The following is a 22,895-nucleotide window of genomic DNA, read 5'->3' on the forward strand; positions in this document are numbered from 1 at the left end:
GTAGAAAACGTTCCAGAACACAGCAATAGGCTCTTTCTCGCTCATGCTTGGCTCTGACCCCTCCCTGCTTGTTCTTCCCACTAAGACTATTTGTTTCCCATTGGATCTGACAGGCTGTGTTCTAGCTTGGGTTAGTTATAAAAACAAATCTGGAGCGCCATCTTGCGGCTGTTGAAATATATACTTCCGTTCGTTCATGCAGAATTTACATCCGGAACGATTGGTCACAACAATAACAACCACCACCACCATGGCAGCAGCTGGCGCTGACATGAAGCCCCTTCAGCATGCCATGAAAATAGCTAAAGTGGCTATACAATTGGACGCAGGGAACCGACATAAGGTATTCTAATGTCAAGTTTACGAAAAAAAGATTGAGTCAGAGTGCAGTATAACTTCACTATGCTGCAAATCCTGCCTCCAAAATATATATATATTTTACTGCAATATGTTTTGTGTGACTGCAGTTACAGTATAATTGCAGTTCGACTGCAGTTATGCGTCCAAAATACCACAGTCAACAGCCGTTTCAAAACTGCGATCTTTTTTGTAAGGTTTGATTTAGAATTACAGTGGTGAACGAGTTTTATAGCCACGAGATATGCTTCGTTGATGACGTAAACAATGCAGCATCACTTGTTACAGTAGCTAGTTGGCATAATGTGCTATTATCTCTGTTGTAATACTATTATGTTTCTACAGTAGCCTACTTGTAAGTTTACAGCTTTCTTTTTTCTCTAGGAAGCTTACTGTGAATACTTGAGGAGTATCAACTTCATCACCCACTCACTTTTGGAGGATGCTGTATCTAGGCGTAAGATGAGGACAATATTCCATTATGCAAAACTAAATACATCTCATTTCATTCAAGAGGTTATGGTGCTTTCAGGATGGGACTGTAACTACATCTTTATGCCTGGCAGTCACTGAGCATAAAGACATCTAAGCTCAATCAAGATACTATGACGTTTGTCATCTCTTTCTCCACTCAAAGCTGCCAAGGCAGGTCCATAAGTCATTTTAGAACAGTATTTCCCAACCCTGGTCCTTGAGTACCCCCAACAGTAAGCAGTTTCATTGTAGCCCTTGACAAACACACCTCATTCAACTCATTGAGGGCTTGATGATTAGTTGAATCAGGTGTGCTTGTCCAGGGTTACAATAAACATGTCTACTGTTGGGGGTACTCGAGGACAAGGTTTGGGAAACACTGTTTTAGAAGGTAGAAAATAAACAATTGAACAAGTCCCGGAGTAAGTAGTTGACTGTGTTTGTAGACAATCACAGGATTACCTCACACATTGATTAATTGACTCCCTCCTGAAATAATCAACAACACTAAAGGATGACTGTATCAACCTCGATGATGTAGATACTGAGATTTAATCAGTTCTTAGCATCGATTGTTTTAATTTAGTTGCAGTGGGAAGTGGTTACCAGTTGTAAAATGTTTTGATTTTCTTTACTCATCCAGAGGGAGAGATAGTAGAGGTGGAAAAGATGTTGAGGCTGGCTGAGCAGTGTTTGGAGAGAGCCAAGTCCTCCTTCATAGGAAGGAGAGATGAACCTGCAACCCCTATCTCCTACACGACACCTATCAACTTGGCAGCACTCAGCCTGACCACAGCCTTAGCAGTAAGCCCTGGAAAGATTGGTAAATATATTTAGCCCCAAATTTTGCAACGTTTTTCAAATGACTTTTTCCCAAAACGTGTCAACCTCCTGTCCCTCCTCCAGTTTCGCCACAACCACAAGAGCCGGTTATTTACTCGGGGCCTAAACATAACCCCAGGCCTGGACAGCGCAAAGTTCTCTCAGAGGGTGGAGGGGAGGTCATCACCTTCCTGCCCCCAGAAATCTTCCAGAGTTTTCAGATAGTGGAGTCGCAGGATACCAGGAAGTGAGTTGTTGTCAGAGAAACTGGGGACTAAACAATCAAGGGACAAAAAGGAGAGTTCTAGAAATAGCCACTCAGTGAAATAGAAGGACGCTTTCTGGTTACAGTATTCATGAGATGCCTACATCAGAAGTCACTCTGATCAATGAATGGTTGTCACTGTAGAACTTTGTTAAATTGTTGAAGAGGTCGATGATTAATACAGAGTTGATTTAATACAGAGTATTCAAATAGTGCAGAACTGAAATTCACATTGTAAGCCACCGCAGTCATAGACTTGATATATTTTATACCTTTGGTAACATGTGACTAAACATTTTTGTATGTTTTTGTGTGTATTAAAGGGAGCTTACACCCATAGAGGAGGCCTCGCGGTTGAACCAGAAGTTGAAAGAAAATTATGAAGCTCGTCTGGCCCGACTCCCCCCTGCACAGGCCCGTACACAGAAGACTTCCCTGGTCAGTCTTTGTTTGTGTGTTATTCACTTATACCAAAGAGACACCACATTTAGTTTAACCAAACTTTACATTGCAACCATGATTTTAGAATATCCCCAAAGTTGGATAAATTGAGGGATCTTGTAAATTAACTGGCTGCTATTTTAATTCACAGTTGTGTGTCAGATTACACTAGAACACCAAAGCAAAGCAGAAAGGTTGTGAGATTCACACAGCTGTTATATCCACTACAAATGAGTTTGACACACAAACATGAGTCACACACACATGAGTACCATCTGATGTTGGTATGAGGCGGAGTTGGATCCAACAAGAACTCAGCATCATGTTTCTTCTACATGAATTATGTCCATCAGTTCTGGGACCCTGCTATGGTGGGTATTTAGAGCAGTAGACTTGCAGAAAACTGTTTCGAATGAAGTAGACTGATAACATGGAAATAATAAATGATTCATGCTTGTCGCAAGTGTACTCATTGATTTATCTATTTCATATTTATTTTTAAATATAATACTCTGGGTTTTGCATTGAAGCACAATCGCATGCATGCACGGGACTAGTGGCATGTGAACCGATACAAGGTTCACGCCCCTTCAAGGTGATTAGGGAATCGATTCGTTTGGACTTTATTTGGCGCGCCACACGTTCTTTTTGGATTCGAGTTTTAGTTCCGAAATCAACAGGATTAGTGACTCACTCTAAAGTTAGAGATTGAGGCGAAATACGGTCAGAATACAAACTACAGCTGGCAGTTTTTTTTCTTCCTCTTCATGATCGCGTTGTCGTGTCCTTCAAGGAATACTAGTTTGACACTTCCACGCGCTTTAGTCGCTTAGAACAAAAAAATCACACGATTTAGATGCAAAGAATGTTTCGGCGACATAACGGCCAAATGGATCTGCGGGCTCAGTGGGAAAAACTGAAGGAATTTGTGAAGGTACTTTTTATGTCCGTGTAGTTTAATTGTTTCAATTACGTTTTACAACTGGGAACTCGGAAATCTCAGATTTGAGTGCGTTCAAGAGAACTCTTTTCGAGGTTCTCAGTTGTCGTGAAAGCACCAGTAGCACAGACTACTGCACATGTACTCACAGGGTGACTAGTAAGCGTTTCACTGTAAGGTCTACTACACCTGTTGTATTCGGCGCACGTGACAAACTTTGGTTTGATTTAGTAGTAGGATGTTCCCAATTAGAGTATTATTTATATATATATATATATATATATATATATATATATATATATATATATACACACACACACACACACACACACACACACACACACACACACACACACACACACACACACACACACACACACACACACACACACACACACACACACACACACACACACAAAAGTATGTGGACAACCCTTCAAATGAGTGAATTCGGCTATTTCAGCCACACATAAAATCGAACACAGCCATGCAATCTCCTTCGCAAACATTGACAGTATAATGGCCTTACTGAAGATCGCAGTGATTTTTCAACGTGGCACCATCATAGGATGGTCTTGGGCTTTTGACCATTTCTTTGTATTCCTCATGTCTAACTCATTGTTAGAAAAAGTTTGGTCCAGTTATATATTTATGAGGTATTATACACTGAGTGTACAAAACATTAAGAAAACCTGCTCTTTCCATCACTTAGCTTTCACCTGGATTCACCTGGTCAGTCAATGAACCCTTATTGATGTCACTTGTTAAATCTGATTCAATCAGTGTAGCTGAAGGGGAGGAGACAGGTTAAATAAGGATTTTCTTAAGCCTTGAGACAATTGAGACATGGATTTTATGTGTGCCATTGAGGTTGAATGGGCAAGACTAAATATTTAAGTCCCTTTGAACAGGGTATGGTAGTAGGTGCCAGGCGCACCGGTATGTGTGTCAAGAACTGCAACGCTGCTGGGTTTTTCACACTCAACAGTATCCCGTGTGTATCAAAAATGGTCCACCACCCAAAGGACATCCAGCCAACATGACACAACGCGGGGGGTCAATCATTTCTTGTGCTTTTTGAGGTGGAACGACCCAGTAGAAGTGACTTCTCCAGGAGCTTACTCAAGTGCAATCACTGACAACCCTTAACCAATGAAGTTGTTGTTCAGACCCCGATGAGCTATATATGCAATCGGCCAACAGTCAGCCTACCTCAGGCAATTACTGGTTGTAGTGTTGAGGTGATAACATTTTATGTTTACCTTTTCAACTAGAATTCGTCCTCCTGGGAAATATTACTTGTCTTATCTCTCTCACAATGTAATTAGGACATTTCTGACATGTATGTAACATCTCTAGAAGTAGTCTGGAAATGTCAAATATTAATACATTTTCTTTCAACGCAGACACTCTCTCTTCAGAGGCAGATGATGGAGAACCTAATCATTGCCAAGGCCAGGCAAGATGCTGTATCCTTCTGCTAATGTGGACTTTCGGGGTCAGTTTGATATTATATAAGTCTAGGAGTCAATTGGGTAAGAATGTCCACTTGATTAAGTTACACCAGGATCCAAATTATGGCATCATGGCTGAATGAGCCTTACCTGTGATCCTTGGTAAACACATTCCAGACACCCCATGTTATGTCTCCTGTAACTGAGTCATAAGAGGACCCTAAAGTTACATCTATTATAGTGACTGACCTGTTAGTGTTGTTTGAAAGTAGCTACCTTTTTGAGAGAATTTATGCTATTGGTTACCATGGGGATAGGCATGTAGCTTTGGGGTGAGCTGCTGTTTTATGTTTAGATCCAGTGGACATTTGGGAAGGGTTCCTTAATACATGTGAAGCTACAAAGGAAGATGGAGGAGAGGAGACTGCGGCTGCAGGAGGAGGCCAACAGGTGAGCATTTGTCCCCTCTGACAGTAGAACTTGGTACACATCACAGTTCAAGACTGTTGTATGGCTTTACAGTCTAACCGCATAAGTAATGTCTGTAGTGTAAGTGCTGCTACTTTGTAGTAATTGGAATAAGAACAGAAACCTGACACTTGTGTATTTGCAGTTAAGTTTAGAATACTTCAGAACCATCTCCCCTCATTAAACACTCAATCCACCCTTAATTTAAGTCTTCTGATATGTAGTATGAAAGTAATTGAAATGGTGCTTGGAGCTGAGCTCCAGTTGCATCCATGTATCTGAGTAAGGGCTACTGATTGGCACAGGGGTCTAAGGCACTGCATCTGAGTGCTTGAGGCGTCACTACAGACACCCTGGTACGATTCCAGGCTGTATCACAAGCGGCTGTGATTGGGAGTCCCATAGGGCCCATCGTTGGCCGGTGTAGGCCGTCATTATAAATAAGAATCTGTTCTTAACTGACTTGCCCAGTTAAATAAAAAAAATCAACGTGTCTATGCTGTATGCAGGAGATTTGCCGCATCTGGAACAATTACTGCAGAAGAACAGGAGCAACGTGTTTTGTACACAAATGTTTTGGAATATGAACAAGATCATGTGAGTTCAAAGTGCAGTGACAACTTGACAAGTCATTGTATCGATAAGTTAACTTTAGTGTTTCCTGTCGAGTTGTCCTCATCCTGTGTATGTTTGACTTATAGGACTGGCCCAAGCTATGGAAAGCCAACATTAAGAAAAATCCTGATGATCCCACATTGGTGTCCGGCCTTGTTTCATGTCTTCTCAGGTACTAAACACGAGGCCGCACAAGGCAGTCCTAGTTCTATATTTTTCCATACATAATGTTGCTTAATATCCTTTTGAATAGAGGAGTCATTTTTGTATGATTTGTGTGTATCCTAGCTGTCCAGACCACCCTGTGATGATGCTACTGAAAAGGCTCCAGTACAGAGTTTACAACAGGCTCTACCCAATCGTGAGTAAGAGTCTCCCTACAAGTCCTGCCCTGCCCATGAAACCCTCCCACAGCGCCCAGAGCCTGTTGATGTCAGACTCTCATCAGAACGTGTCAAAATCCGAAGTGGGCCACAGTATGTCCTCCGATGCCTCTCTCAATATCTCCTTCTCCCATGACCATATTGCTAACGAGGAGGATAGTGATGGGCCCCATACACTGGACAGGGAGAATTCGTTTGAGGATCTGGAGCAGTTTCTGACACAGCTGGACTGGGCTCCATCACATGGGGACCCTGACGTGACCTTTGAACAGTCACAGTTGGATCAGGAGGAGCCTCTCGTTCAAGACTTGGAGATGCGTGATCTCAAAGAACACCTCAAGGCTATTGTGAAGGACATCCATATTGCCATTGGTTAGTATGACTGTTAAAATGTACTATGTAGTAGACCTCATGTTTTGCAGTGTTTTCTAATTGTTGAGGGAAATGTATGAAAATAACTTTGTTGCAGATCAACTGCTGTCGCTATGTCTTCTCTCCTTTGAGTGTCTGAACACAGCCAGTTCTAAGGACCTGTGTGTGGCCAGCATAGAAGAAGCCTTCTTCACTCCCCTCTGGAGCTCTTTGTTGGCTCTCTTCAGGTAATCTTCTATTTTTTTTTGTTGCAGTTATGATCACTTGCCCATATTTTGTGGCAAAAACTAGTGATTGGGGTTTTGAAATAATTTCACTATTCGAATAGTATCATACATTTCTGTAGGATATCCAGATATTCGAATTACATGTGTTTTTTTTTTATACATCTTACGGTCTTAACCTAAGGACTGCTGGCACTCTATTGCCTAAGCTGCGGAGGGGACAGTGTGTGTGAGAGGGAGAGCAGACAAAGGGAGAGGGAGAGGCGCCAAGGCAACTCGGTGACAGCCAAGACTAGCTAACTTGTAGCAGCCACAATGTTATTTATCATCCCATATAACAGTGCCTGTCTTGACTAGAGTAGCCTAGAGAAGCTAACCATATATAGTTAACTAGGCTAATTGAGGCCATATGCCGCTTTCTCCCCAACTCCATTCAGATAAAACAACCGCTTACCTGTTGGTTGCTCAGTGGTAGCCTACTCCTTCTCATTTCGCTAACTTTTCATTCCGTGATTTTATTGCATCTTGCATTGCGTTAGTGAACTATCACTCCACTTGCTACACTTTAAGCCTCTGCTGAATTTAATTAGCTAACATAAACAACAAGATACACATGTGAAGGTTACCAGTTGGCTAGCGGTCTTTTTTATGGGGTGCACGTCATAAAACCTACATTGAAAAGTTTGTTTTATTAAATTAATCATTTTAAATGTCATGGTATATCCTATATGTAACAATGTCACATGGATTTGTTATTTACGTTTAGAAAAAGCATTTTCAGTGTTAAAATAGGCCTATAAAAATAACACAAGAATTTGAATACTAACGTCGGTTCGGATATTTGATATTCAAATAACCGTGCACATCCCTAGTAAAAGATTCTTGTTTGCAAAAGGAGTTGGATGTCAGGCAGTGGTCGGTAGATGGCGTCACTATGCTACAACTAGAAACTGTTCTCTCTTCTCCTATTAGCCTGCTGCATGGTTGATTATGCATATCAGTGTAGTGAGATGATTAACAGACCTGTGATTCAACCGTTCCTTGACGTATTCAATCTAATGTCCATTTAGAAAGGTAGTTCAGTGTGAAGCTGGTGTCAGTCATGTCACACTACTTGTTGATTTGGCATGGTTACCTCTTGTTTTTTGTGTCCTGGACTATGAAGGAAGGTCCACAGAGAGAGGGAGCTGTCCTTTGAGTCAAGTATGAGGCTGTATCGGGATGCCTCACCTGGTGATGTTGGTGTCGCATCGAAACTGTACCCCCAGGACCCTGTCATGCTGCATGGTTCCTACCCCTATGACTCGGCAGTGCAAGAGCTTCGCTTGCTGTGCAAAGATTGCTGTCCCCAGAGAAAGCTGGAGTGCATTGGTGAGTGAGACCCTCAAGACCCTCACTGGACAATGATAGTGTGGGAAGTGTTCTTTACATTGCTCATACCGCAGAAGCATTTAATTGGGGGGAAAACCCATGTTTCTCTGCTCCAATAACATCCAATACACAATGTTATTTTATTTCAGACAGGCTGGAATCTGTTTTGACTTGTTTGTGTGATGTTATTGATGATTTCCATATGCCTACAGTTGGAAGCTTACATACACCTTAGCCAAATACATTTAAACTCAGTTTGTTCACAATTCCTGACATTTAATCCTTGTAAAAATTCCCTGTTTTAGGTCAGTTAGGATCACCACTTTATTTTAAGAATGTGAAATGCCAGAATAATAGCAGAGTGATTTATTTCAGCTTTTATTTATTTTATCACATTCCCATTGGGTCAGAAGTTTACATACTAATTGAGTGTATTTGGTAGCATTGCCTTTAAATTGTTTAGCTTGGGTCAAATGTTTCTGGTAGCCTTCCATAAGCTTCCCACAATAAGTTGGGTGCATTTTGGCCCATTCCTCCTGACAGAGCTGGTGCAACTGAGTCAGGTTTTAAGGCCTCCTTGCTCGCACACACTTTTTCAGTTCAGCCCACAATTTTTTTTTTTACTTTGTTGTCCTTAAGCCATTTTGCCACAACTTTGGAAGTATGCTTGGGGCCATTGTCCATTTGGAAGACCCATTTGCGACCAACTTTAACTTCCTGACTGATGTCTTGAGATGTTGCTTTAATATATCCACATAATTTTCCTATCTCATGATGCCATCTATTTTGTGAAGTGCACCAGTCCCTCCTGCAGAAAAGCACCCCCACAACATGATGCTGCCACTCCCGTGCTTCACAGTTGGGATGGTGTTCTTCGGCTTGCAAGCATCCCCCCTTTTCCTCCAAACATAACGATGGTCATTATGGCCAAACAGTTGTATTTTTTTTTTCAGACCAGAGGACATTTCTCCAAAAAGTCCGATCTTTGTCCCCATGTGCAGTTGCAAACCGTAGTCTGGCTTTTAATGGCGGTTTTGGAGCAGTGGCTTCTTCCTTGCTGACCGAACTTTCAGGTTATGTCAATATAGGACTCGTTTTACTGTGGATATAGATACTTTGTACCTGTTTCCTCACGCATCTTCACAGGGTCCTTTGCTGTTATTCTGGGATTGATTTGCACTTTTCTCACCAAAGTACGTTCATCTCTAGGAGACAGAATGCGTCTCCTTCCTGAGTGGTATGACAGCTGCGTGGTCCCATGGTGTTTATGCTTGCGTACTATTGTTTGTATAGATGAACGTGGTACCTTCAGGCATTTGGAAATTGCTCCCAAGGATGAACCAGACTTGTGGAGGTCTACAATTTTTTTGAGGTCTTGGCTGATTTCTTTTGATTTTCCCATGATGTCAAGCAAGGAGGCACTGAGTTTGAACGTAGGCCTTGAAATACATCCACAGGTACACCTCTCAAGCCATGACATTTTCTGGAGTGAAATAAGTTAAATAATCTGTCTAAACAATTGTTGGAACAATTACTTGTCATGCACAAAGTAGATGTCATAACCGACTTGCCAAAACAATTTTTTGTTATCAAGAAATTTGTGGAGTGGTTGAAAAACGAGTTTTAATGACTCCAACCTAAGTGTATGTAAACTTCCGACTTCAACTGTATGTGTTAGTCACCTTTGTTTTGCGTCCTGTTCTGTTGCAGTTCGAACGTTGCGTCTGATCTGTGCTTGTGCTGAGGACTACTCCTGCCTTCATGAGGCAGAATCCAAAACTGCAGCCATGTGAGTGTAATACTACAACATTGCTTTTATGGATATGAACATGCTCACATGCTGGACCATGCTCGTTTCCCCTCAAATCTCTCACACACAGTGAAAAGTGTTATTTACAGTGCCTTCAGAAAGGATTCACACCTTGACCTTTTTCCACATTTTGTTTCAATCTGAATTTAAAATGGACTAATTTAAGATTTTTTTTTGTCACTGGCCTACACACAATAAACATCCCATAATGTCAAAGTAGAAATGTTTTTACAAATTAACATATATTTTTTAAAATAACTACATCACTTTACCCCACACATATTCTACCACAAAACCAGGGAGGTTTTCCAATGCCTCACAAAGAAGGGCACCTATTGGTAAAAAAAAAAGAGGAAGGGAGACATTGAATGTCCCTTTGAGCATGGTGTTATTAATTACAATTTGGATGGTGTGTCAATACACCCAGTCACTACAAAGATACAGGTATCCTTCCTAACTCATTTGCTGGAGAGGAAGGAAGCCGCTCAGTGATTTCACCATAGGCCAAAGGTGACTTTAAAACAGTTAGTTTAACGGCTGTGATAGGAGAACTGAGGATGGATCAACAACATTGTAGTTACTTCACAATACTAACCTAATTGACAGTGAAAAGAAGGAAGCCTGTAGAGAATACAAATATTCCAAAACATGCATCCTGTTTGCTATAAGGCATTAAAGTAAAACTGCAACAAAATGTGGAAATGTTTGGGGCAAAAACAACACATTACTGAGTACCACTCTCCATATTTTCAAGCACAGTGATGACTGCATCGTGTTATGTCCTTAACACTTGTAAGTGTTAAGGACTAGGGAGTTTTTCAGGATAAAAAAAACTGAAAGGAGCTAAGCAAAATCCTGGAGGAAAACCTGGTTGTCTGCTTTCCACCAGAAACTGGGAGATGAATTCCCTTTTCAGCAGGACAATAACCTAAAACACAATGTTAAATCTATGCTGTAGTTGCTTATCAAGATGACATTGAATGTTCTTGAGTGGCCTAGTTACAGTTTTGACTTAAATATACTTGAAACTCTATGGCAAGACCTGAAAATGGTTGTCTAGCAATGATCAACAACCAATTTGACTGAGCTTGAGGGATGTTGAAAAGAATAATGGGCCAATGTTGCGTAATCCAGATGTGGAAAGCTCTTAGAGACTTGCCCAGAAAGACTCATAGTTGTAATCTCTGCCAAAGGTGCTTCAACAAAGTATTGACTCACAGGCTGACGACAAAATACATTTAGGAATCTATATTATTCAATTATTGCACCCACACTGCTCGCGCATGCCAACGAGCATCTGCATTGCCAAGGGCTTTAATAGAAGTCAGTTTTATTTCTGACGCAGATCAAGCTGCAAGTCCTGCCTCTCCCATCTCCTCATTGGTTTATAGAAGCAGGTACCCATGTGCCATCTCCTCATTGGTTATACCCACATGGGTGACTGAAAGAGACAATAGGTCGGTGGCGGCAACACGGAACCCAAACCGGCTGTTTGCGTGTGCAATCGTGCATACATGTATTTTGGCCCCCTCACACCAAACGCGATCACGACACGTGGGTTAAAATATCAAAACAAAATCTGAAACGATTATATTAATTTGAGAAACCGGTCAAAAAGCATTAAACGTTTGTCAATTTAGCTAGTTAGCTTGCACTTGCTAGAAAATTTGTCCTATTTATCTAGCTTGCTGTTGCTAGCTAATTTGTCCTGGGATATAAACATTGAGTTGTTATTTTTACCTGAAATGCACAACGTCCTCCGCCAATTAATCCACACATAAAACGGTCAACTGAATCGTTTCTAGTGAACTCTCTTCCTTCCAGGCCTTTTCTTCTCTTGACTTTATATTGCGATTATAAGTAGCTAGCAACAGCAAGCTAGCTAAATAGGACAAATTAGCGAGCAAGTGCAAGCTAGCTAGCTAAAATGCCATAAATATTTCATGCTTTTCGACCTGTCCCCAAATTAATATAATTGGTTCAGAGTTTTTGATATTTAAACCTGCTTGTCGTGATCACGTTTGGTGTGGGGGGACAAAATACATTTATGCACGATGGCACACGCGCTCAACCGGTTTGGGTTCTGTGTTAGTGGTGTGAATACTTATGTAAATTATATTTCTGCATTTAATTTTCAATAAATGTTAACTTATCCAGAAACATGTTTTCACTTTGTCATTATGGGTTATTGTGTGTAGGGGGATATATATTTTAGAGGTCGACCGATTTTATGATTTTTCGATACCGATTATTGGAGGACCAAAAAAAGCCGATACCGATTAATCGGCAGATTATAATTTTTTTTAAACCTTTTTGTTTGTAACAATTACAACAATACTGAATGGACACTTATTTTAACTTAATATAATACATCAATAAAATCAATTTAGCCTCAAGTAAATAATGAAACATGTTCAATTTGGTTTAAATAATGCAAAAACAAAGTATTGGAGAAGAAAGTAAAAGTGCAATATGTGCTATGTAAGAAAGCTAACGTTTCAGTTCCTTGCTCAGAACATGAGAACATATGAAAGCTGGTGGTTCCTTTTAACATGAGTCTTCAATATTCCCAGGTAAGAAGTTTTATGTTGTAGTTATTATAGGACGATTTGTATTTCATATACAGTGCCTTGCGAAAGTATTCGGCCCCCTTGAACTTTTAACGAGATACTGTTGTGAAGAAGTTTAAAGCCGGATTTGGATACAAAAAGATTTCCCAAGCTTTAAACATCCCAAGGAGCACTGTGCAAGCGATAATATTGAAATGGAAGGAGTATCAGACCACTGCAAATCTACCAAGACCTGGCCGTCCCTCTAAACTTTCAGCTCATACAAGGAGAAGACTGATCAGAGATGCAGCCAAGAGGCCCATGATCACTCTGGATGAACTGCAGAGATCTACAGCTGAGGTGGGAGACTCTGTCCATAGGACAACAATCAGTCGTATATTGCACAAATCTGGCCTTTATGGAAGAGTGGCAAGAAAGCCATTTCTTAAAGATATCCATAAAAAGTGTTGTTCAAAGTTTGCCACAAGCCACCTGGGAGACACACCAAACATGTGGAAGAAGGTGCTCTGGTCAGATGAATCCAAAATTGAACTTTTTGGCAACAATGCAAAACGTTATGTTTGGCGTAAAAGCAACACAGCTCATCACCCTGAACACACCATCCCCACTGTCAAACATGGTGGTGGCAGCATCATGATTTGGGCCTGCTTTTCTTCAGCAGGGACAGGGAAGATGGTTAAAATTGATGGGAAGATGGATGGAGCCAAATACAGGACCATTCTGGAAGAAAACCTGATGGAGTCTGCAAAAGACCTGAGACTGGGACGGAGATTTGTCTTCCAACAAGACAATGATCCAAAACATAAAGCAAAATCTACAATGGAATGGTTCAAAAATAAACATATCCAGGTGTTAGAATGGCCAAGTCAAAGTCCAGACCTGAATCCAATCGAGAATCTGTGGAAAGAACTGAAAACTGCTGTTCACAAATGCTCTCCATCCAACCTCACTGAGCTCGAGCTGTTTTGCAAGGAGGAATGGGAAAAAATGTCAGTCTCTCGATGTGCAAAACTGATAGAGACATACCCCAAGCGACTTACAGCTGTAATCGCAGCAAAAGGTGGCGCTACAAAGTATTAACTTAAGGGGGCTGAATAATTTTGCATGCCCAATTTTTCAGTTTTTGATTTGTTAAAGTTTGAAATATCCAATAAATGTCGTTCCACTTCATGATTGTGTCCCACTTGTTGTTGATTCTTCACAAAAAAATAGTTTTATATCTTTATGTTTGAAGCCTGAAATGTGGCAAAAGGTCGCAAAGTTCAAGGGGGCCGAATACTTTCGCAAGGCACTGTACCTTTGACTATTGGCTGTTCTTATAGGCACTTTAGTATTGCCAGTCAAACAGTATAGCTTCCGTCCCTCTCCTCGCTCCTACCTGGGCTCAAACCAGGAACACATCGACAACAGCCACCCTCGAAGCAGCGTTACCCGTGCTGAGCAAGGGGAACAACTACTCCAAGTAGTTTGAAACGTGACGTTAAAAAAAAAAAGTGGTGTTTGAAACGCTATTAGCGCGCACCCCGCTAACTAGCTAGCCATTTCACATCGGTTACACCAGCCTAATCTCGGGAGTTGATAGGCTTAAAGTCATAAACAGCGCAATGCTTGAAGCATTGCGAAGAGCTGCTGACATACACACAAGTGCTGTTTGAATGAATGCTTACGAGCCTGCTGGTGCCTACCATTGTTCAGTCAGACTGCTCTATCAAATGCTAGACTTAATTAAAACATAATAACACACAGAGATACGAGCCTTTGGTCATTAAAATGGTTGAATCTGGAAACTATAATTTCAAAAACAAAACGTTTATTCTTTCAGTGAAATACGGAACCGTTCCATATTTTATCTACCGGATGGCATCCCAAAGTCTAAATATTGCTGTTACATTCTACAACCTTCAATGTTATGTCATAATTATGTACAATTCTGGCAAAACAATTACGGCCTTTTGTTAGGAATAAATGGACTTCACAGAGTTCGCAATGAGCCAGGTGGCCCAAATTGCTGAATATACTGCTTGCACTGAACGCAAGATAAGTAACACAATTGCCCTAGTTATAAGAAATTCATGTTAGCAGGCAATATTAACTAAATATGCAGGTTTAAAAAGATATACTTGTGTATTGATTTTAAAGGAAGGCATTGTTTATGGTTAGGTACATTGGTGCAACGACAGTGGTTTTTTTCGCAAATGCGCTTGTTAAATCATCACCCGTTTGTCGAATTAGGCTGTGATTCAATAAGAAATTAACAGGCACCGCATTGATTATATGCAACGCAGGACACGCTAGTTAACTACACATGGTTGATATTACTAGTTTAACTAGTGATTATGATTGTTTTTTTTATAAGATAAGTTTAATGCTAGCTAGCAACTTACCTTGGCTTCTTGCTGCCCTTGCGTAACAGGTAGTCAGCCTGCCATGCAGGCTCCTCGTGGAGTGCAATGTAAGGCAGGTGGTTAGTGTTGGACTAGTAACCGGAAGGTTGCAAAAACGAATCCCCAAGCTGACAAGGTAAAAATCTGTCGTTCTGCCCCTGAACAAGGCAATTAACCCACCGTTCCTAGGCCATCATTGAAAATAAGAATGTGTTCTTAACTGACTTGCCTAGTTAAATAAAGGTGTAAAAAAAAAAAAAAAAAGGCAAATCGTGTCTAAAAATACTGATTGTTATGAAAACTTGAAGTCAGCCCTAATTAATCAGCCATTCCGATTAATCGGTCGACCTCAAATATATATTTAATACATTTTGAATTCAGGCTGTAACAACAACGTGGAATAAGTCAAGGGGTATGAATACTTTCTGAAGGCACTGTTTATTAAAAAATAAAAATAAAAAATAAAAAAAACTGCCCTATTCTGCTTCTGTGCTTTTATACAGACTTACTGTACAGATAGTTTGGGGGGAGTATCCAAATATAATTTAGGACCTCCTGCCTCGGTCAGTGGTCGCCTTGTCAGACTTCATCAGAGATCACTAAGGCCAGACACAGCAGGGGTCTGAACAAGGATCACTGCCCCCTGCAGAGTGCCCCATCCTGGCCGACCCTCAAAGTGGGTCGCCTTGTCTGGAACATACTCAGGCAGGGCCCAGCTAGCCTAGGAGCTGTGGATAGGAAAGCGGCTCTACTGGGCAGCAGAGAGAGCTATAGGTCAGAGACCATGTAATGGGTATGCAGAGTGTCGACGTTAAGTCATTTGAGGTTGGGGGAGTAATGTAGTGAGAAAGTGTACTGGGTTGTTTGCTTGATTAAGTAGTCTACTACTAGAAGATAATTTAATGAGGCTTGCTAGTGTAGGTAGGAAACTGATGGGGTAGATCAAACATTTAAGAGCCAGTCCACACGCTACCTAAATGACACCCAGTAAACGTCTGTCTGCATAAAATTCTAATTGGACTAAAGCCCTATTCGCACAGGACCAGTATTACTAGAGAATGTTGGTTATGTAATTATTATCCCAGCATGTCTGTTTTTTCCAGTGGATGATTCAGACGGGTTTTGTTTTAGCAAACTGCCCTGTAATATGTTTTTCACAATTGACCGTTATGACGGAAGCCTGGAGGCTCTTCTATGCGTGATGATATTTCAAATGTCTAGGGATAGCCTGATGGCCTTGAGTTCGGCGGAAGTCTAAATAATAATCCATATCAATAAGAACTGTAACCTACGCAGAGATTAAATTACCTGATGGATTTGGCAATTTATCAATTAATTGCACTGTATATTGTCCACTTCATCTTTTAAGAGAAGTATGGCACTGGGAAAGTTGATATATGACAAAACAAATCATTCATCTGTAGGCTACAATCATAGCACTTTGTTTTAAGCATCAATTTGTTCCTATGTTCTTACCCAAACTGGGATGCAGCACCTGTTAAACCCTGTAATATCCCTCAAAACACAGGGATGACTGTTCGCGCGGGGTAAGTGTTATCAGAGGACCTTGGTGTTTTTTAGGGCTGTGATAACCTCCCTTCCAGGTAAAAAATTACTGACATGGCAGATTCGGACAGGACTAAAATTACAGATATGGTGAATTTGTGCTTGTGCACATAATTACATGACCTTAGCACCCCCAGTAAAACGTATCCCATCCGAATAGGGCTTAACAGTGAAATGCTAACTTCCCAACAATGAAGAGAAATAATAGAAAAAATAATACAAGGAATAAATACACAATGAGTAATAACTTGGCTGTAAAGTATACACGGGGTACCAGTACTGAGTCGATGTGCAGAGGTACGAGGTAATTGCAAGCATTTCGCCACACCTGCAATAACATTTGCTAACACGTGTATGTGAACAGTTAGATTTGAGTTATCTATGTCACTTTATACCTACCTATATGTACTAGGCAACAGGATAGATAATTAACAGTAGCAGCAGCTTATGTGATGAGTCCGGAGTTAGCCCGGGTAGCTATCGATGAACTATGAAGCAGTCTCATGGCTTGAGGGTAGAAGCTGTTCAGGGTCCTGTTTGTTCCAGACATGGTGCGTTGGTACCGGGCGGTAGCAGAGAGAACAGTCTATGACTTGGGTGGCACCAGTTTTAGACTCCAGCCACCCATAGGCCCATTGCATGAACTTATCAGGCACCTCTAAAACTAAAACTGTTTGAGGATGTGGGCTCCACAACCAACCAAACAAATCGTTCTCTCTCATTATGTTTGTTTGGAGCATTGAGGGCATAGCTCATGTAGTGCTGGCACAATTACTGTGTAACCGACAGTTATGGGTGAAGACCGTCATGAAAAAAACATTGCCATAACCATTTTAAAAACGTTTTATTTTGGGAACAAACAGCTACCTGAAGACTGGATGACCGGGAATTCTTGCGGTTGTCTGTTTCTGCAGTAACGTGGACTCTTATCAACGTGCTGAAACAAGCAAGGTGTTGTAGCAAAGGAGTCTTCTGTTCCCTAGTCAATCCCCCCCCCCCCCCCCCCCCCCCCCCCTCCCAGAAGGCAGCAGCATACGTAGAAATATAATAAATGGGATGGCATCCCCATTCAAGACAACTATGGCATAATGGATGGACTGGTGGCCTTTGCAAGTGTTCCCATAGGCGCAAAGCATGAAGTAAAAGTAGGAAGTGTACCATCAATATGTGTTTGAGACATCAGTTAAAGTAGCAACACGCATGCCCCACATCTGAGGATCTGTCTTTTTCAGCCATCTTTTTTTCAGCCATCTCTGTTTTGAGGGGTGCAAAATCCACTTGTCACTAGGGTTGTTGCGGTGAAGTCATGAAGGCTGTCAAATTCCACGTGACTGTTTAGTTATGGTAATCCGTCTTCTCCAAGCTCTGATGCTGCTGATGGTCATTGGTAGCCTACCAAACTTGCTAACTGCCTGATACTCCGCACTCTATTGTCCTTCTAATCACTGTGACATCAATGCAAATGTATTCAAATCTAATTGAACACTTCATGAGAGCCCATGTGCTCATGTTGCTAAAAATGTCTAGAGGCTATGCAATTGCGAGAGAGAACTGAGTAATGGCCTCTATTAAAAAGAGGTTCCCATCAGTTTTCTATAGGCTAGGCTTGCTATATTTATTTCTCAACCTTGCTAATATTAAGCACAGTGCTTCTCTTTAAAACAGGAGTATAGCCTACCTGGCTGACATGAAAATAAACCATGGGGAAAGGTGTCCTCCATTCGCTATTTTAAGTGCATAGATGACATGTATTTTTTTCCCCTTTGCCCCTGTTTCAATACAGTCCATAATGGTCCTTTGTAAATCAAAACAAATTGGGTGACAATATTAGGCTATCACTTGTGAATGATGCCCAGCATAAGAAACAATGGCTCTTTTTTTCGAATCAGTCGCACACCTCATGTAGCCTAACCCATGGGCCTGTATCTTTTTAATAAGGTTTGTATCACAACTAAGGTGGCCAAATAACTTCTTAAAATTAAGCACGTTAATCTGCGTTACAATGGTTGTAGCGCCTAACTGGCATACATAAGCAGCGCGTGAGTTTCAAGTTTGGGGAAGAATTTTCACCACCTTTTATAATAAGCATTACATGCATAATTGTGTTTGCGGTCACTTTTGATGATGGTGGTTTCCCCTTATTGGAACATTTGCGCTTACAGCCTACTACCATGTGCGCATTGCTGTGCTTATAATGTGAAGAAATAGTTTATCATAATTTTAAGCTAAATGTTCTTATCTGTTGTGGCAGCCACATTGTGTAAAGATAGTTTGAGGCTAGTGGTTGTATTAATTTGGGATCCATCGCATCCCACAACTGTTCCAGACTATGTTTGGAATATTTATTTCTCGCATAGTACAAAAGTCAACCTATTCTATGGGGGATAGTAGATTGACATAGGCTAGTACTTTTGCTGTACGTTAGGCCTACTCACATTGTTGGGAGACAAAGTAAATGTGGACATTTCTTCCAATATCTTCAATTTGCACCTTGGAATTAGATAAGGACACGTGCAGTAGCGTCCCAAATGTCTGTCTTCACTTGTAGCCTGTGAGAAAGACCTGATCACGTGATGGGGAGCCAGGGAGAAGGTGCATTACGGCCCCACAAAGGGGATGCCACCATAAAATTGCTTGTCAAATTGTGAATGAGTTGCTGAAGTGGTGTGTACAGCCGGTGCAAAAAAACTAAGCAGCCCAACGTTTGTAGAACCACTGAAGTTACATGAACTCTAAATGAAGCGTATAGGAATACCTTTTTCTTTGTTGGCCGCTCAACACAGTGTGCACTCACTGAAATAGTTTGGAGGAAATGTCCTTTCTATTTTATTCAGCTTTGTTCAATTGTATTCTTCATGCTATAAAATGTCAAGGAATTCTAAGCAGGTCTTGTCTGCTAAATGACCTGGTGTACCCCACAGCCATTTGGCATAGCCAGATCAGGACAACTGTGTATGCTTTTCTGTTCTTCTGAAATAGACTACATTTTCTTCGTATCATGTTTCTTTAGACCTGTGTAAAATAATGGATTTATTAGACTTTTTAAAATGTAGGTTTCCAAAGGTCTGCGTCAGTGGCTTGTAGGAAGCCAGGAGATGCTAAATGTGTTTGTTAATTAACGGTCACTTATTTGCTTGACAGTCACCGGCTGATTTAAATTTTGTGACCGCCAGAACCGTACTTGTCACTTAAATCATGCTGGATTGATTGCTTTCGTTGTACTCCTGTGACTTTTTCATACTCTTGATTGTGCCTGTCGCTTTTTCACGTTAATGTTACGACTGCGCAATTGTTAGTAATGACCTGTCAAACCCCCGATAATAGCTGAAGTGGGCTCAATGAAATACATTATCTTTAGCGTTCTGCATCGTCTCGACAGTTACATCACACAAACATAAGAAATAACTATTTTGATGGGTGTAAATTTGTGAAATTTAAGAAGTTATAATTTAATAGAGTTGAATTTTTTACAAATTAGATGCACTAAAATGAATAACTTCTGAAAATGAACACTGATTAGTGATGTCTGATCTTGCGAACAATGTAAAGTATGTATAAATGTGTGTAATGTAGAGCCAAGCGTGTTTATTTTAAACAGAGGCTATCCTGCTATTGATACACTTGTTGAATTATGCAACAGAACATGACAGTAATTGAGGCAGTCTGGATGACACGGGTGAGTGTATGTAGGCCTAGACATAGCAAGTGTTTAGTGGTTGCAGCCCTGTACCTGCCCTTTGTTAAGCTATTCACATACACTGAGTAAACACAACTTTAACACCTGCTCTTTCCATGACTGATGAGGTAAATGCTATGATCCCTTATTGATGTCACTTGTTAAATCCGATTCAATTAGTGTAGATGAAGAGATGGGTTAAATAAGGATTTTTAAGCCTTCAGACAACTGAGACATGGATTGTGTATGTATGCCATTCAGAGGGTGAATGGGCAAGACAAAATATTTAAGTGCTTTTGAAAGGGCTATGATCGTAGGTGCCAGGCGCACCGGTTTGTGTCAAGAACTGCAAAGCTGCTGGGTTTTTCCACTCTAAACAGTGTCCTGTGTGTATCAAGAATGATCCACCACCCAAAGGACATCCAGCCAACTTGACACAACTGTGGGAAGCATTGGAGTCAACATGGGCCTAGCATCCCTGTGGAGTGCTTTCGATGCCTTGTAGTCCATGCCCTGACGAATTGAGACTGTTCTGAGGACAAAAGGGCCTGACTCAATATTAGGAAGGTGTTCCTAATGTTTTGTACACTTGGTGAATGAGTGCATTCTAAGAAAACAAAAGAGAAATTTGACAAATTGAATACCTGAAATCCCGCATCCCAGAACTGTTTTTGTCCGTTCCAGTAAAATGTTTTACATGCTATAATTCAGTAAATATCTGATGGATTTTAACAAATGTAAAAGTTTAAAATATTTTCATCCATTGTCCAAATTCCATTTATTAGACTACTTTTTCAAACCTTTTAATCATTTTGATGACCATTGCTAGTTAAAGGCCTAGTGCTGCCTAGTACTGCATCATATTGTATAAAAGCTGATGAAACTACTACTGTAAAAGTGTAAACATTTGATCAGTGTTGCACTAAATAAACAAAAGTGGACACCCCTTCAAATTAGTGGATTCTGCTATTTCAGCCACACCCATTGCTGACGTGTATAAAATTGAGCACACAGAGACAAACATTTGCTTTACTGAGTGCTCAGTGACTTTCAAAGTGGCAACTGTCAACTGTTTTCACCTGTGAAAACTTCTAGGAGCAACAACGGCTTAGCCGCAAAATGTTACACAAGCTCACAGAATGGGACCGCCGAGTGCTGAAGCATGAAGTGCATAAAAATTGTCTGTCCTCAGTTGCAACATTCACTACAGAGTTCCAAACTGCTTCTGGAAGCAACGTCAGCACAAGAACTGTTCGTCAGGAGATTCATGAAATTAGTTTCCATGGCCGAGCAACCGCACACAAGCCTAAGATCACCATGCGCAATGCCAAGCGTCTGCTGGAGTGGTGTAAAGCTCGCCACCATTGGATTCTGGAGCAGTGGAAGAGCGTTCACTGGATTGCTGAATCACGCTTCACCATCTGGCAGTCCAATTGACAAATCTGGGTTTGGCGGATGCCAGGAGAACGCTACCTGCCCGGATGCATAGTGCCAACTGTAAAGTTTGGAGGAGGAGTAATGGTCTGTGGCTTTTTTTTGTAGTTTGGGATAGGCCCCTTAGTTCCAGTGAAGGGTAATCAAAATGCTACAGCATACAATGACATTCTGTAGCTGACTCTGTGCTTCCAACTTTATGGCAACAGTTTGGGGAAAGCCCTTTCCTGTTTCAGCATGACAATGTCCACGTGCACAAAGCGAGGTCCATACAGAAATGGTTTGTTGAGATTGATGTGGAAGAACTTGACTGGCCTGCACAGAGCCCTGACCTCCACCCCATCGTACACCTTTAGGATAAATTGGAACATCGACTGTGAGCCAGGCCTAATCGCCCAACATCAGTGTCCGACCTCACTAATGCTCTTGAGGCTGAATGGAAGCAAGTCCCTGCAGCAGTTCCAACATCTAGTGGAAAGCCTTTCCACAAGAGTGGAGGCTGTTATAGCAGTGAAGGGGGGACCAACTCCATTTTACTGCCCATGATTTTGCAATTTTGGGGCGGCAGGGTAGCCTAGTGGTTAGAGCGTTGGACTAGTGACCGGAAGGTTGCAAGTTCAAACCCCCGAGCTGACGAGGTACAAATCTGTCGTTCGGTCATTGAAAATAAGAATTTGTTCTTAACTGACCTGCCTGGTTAAATAAAGGTAAAATAAAATAAATAAAAATGAGATGTTTGACGAGCAGGTGTCCACATACTTTTGGTCATGTAGTGTATTTCCTGATAGTTGCTGGTTAAAATCTACACAGGACCTTTTAACACCAGGTTTGCATCGGCGGGAGATTTGGCTTTCCATGGTGACCTTATCTTGTGGTAAGTTGGTTAACAGAGTTCCAAACCTCTCAGACAATGGTTAGTTTTCAGTTTTCTCCTTGCCACTCAGACCACTCCCAAACAGTCCTAGGAAAATTCTTGCTTGAGAAATTTTTTGCTAACAGCAATTTAATATTTTCTTCAAATATGGAAATCTATTACAGTAAGGTAAAGTTACCCAGAAATGATTTTGATATTGATGATAATAAAGGTTGTATTGGGCCTTTAACATGATTTGAATTAACATTCTACATTACCATGGAAATTCTTCCATCACAAGACCAGGTAGTCATTGTGAGTTTACCAGACAAATTGCCAGGGTTAGGGGTTCGAAGCCCCTTCTATTCATTTTATTTCTATGGCAGCACATGCAGTTAGGAGAGGGGAAAATGTGA

The 22,895-nt window shown here is 41.1% G+C and overlaps 1 protein-coding gene across 12 annotated transcripts in view; it reads left to right on the forward strand.

Annotated features, from left to right (window-relative positions):
* The first annotated feature begins 76 nt into the window (after positions 1 to 76).
* LOC110517311 (VPS9 domain-containing protein 1) overlaps positions 77 to 22,895 on the forward strand; it is a 29,617-nt gene continuing 6,798 nt past the window's right edge. For 2 of the 12 annotated variants that reach the window (XM_021595524.2, XM_036974064.1), the window contains exons 1-13: positions 89 to 343; positions 742 to 814; positions 1,475 to 1,654; positions 1,738 to 1,900; positions 2,242 to 2,356; positions 4,706 to 4,768; positions 5,151 to 5,203; positions 5,731 to 5,818; positions 5,923 to 6,008; positions 6,125 to 6,591; positions 6,689 to 6,818; positions 7,981 to 8,186; positions 9,897 to 9,975. In XM_021595524.2, the coding sequence (XP_021451199.2) occupies positions 197 to 343; positions 742 to 814; positions 1,475 to 1,654; positions 1,738 to 1,900; positions 2,242 to 2,356; positions 4,706 to 4,768; positions 5,151 to 5,203; positions 5,731 to 5,818; positions 5,923 to 6,008; positions 6,125 to 6,591; positions 6,689 to 6,818; positions 7,981 to 8,186; positions 9,897 to 9,975 (1,850 nt within the window). In that variant the 5' untranslated portion in view covers positions 89 to 196. Of the gene's footprint in view, positions 344 to 741; positions 815 to 1,102; positions 1,254 to 1,474; positions 1,655 to 1,737; positions 1,901 to 2,241; positions 2,357 to 4,705; positions 4,769 to 5,150; positions 5,204 to 5,730; positions 5,819 to 5,922; positions 6,009 to 6,124; positions 6,592 to 6,688; positions 6,819 to 7,980; positions 8,187 to 9,896; positions 9,976 to 22,895 lie in introns of those variants that run through there. The other 10 variants (XM_036973994.1, XM_036973989.1, XR_002472594.2 and 7 more) reach the window with 10 other exon arrangements.

Source organism: Oncorhynchus mykiss, chromosome 1, assembly GCF_013265735.2.
Source record: "Oncorhynchus mykiss isolate Arlee chromosome 1, USDA_OmykA_1.1, whole genome shotgun sequence".
NCBI classification, from domain to species: Eukaryota; Metazoa; Chordata; class Actinopteri; order Salmoniformes; family Salmonidae; genus Oncorhynchus; species Oncorhynchus mykiss.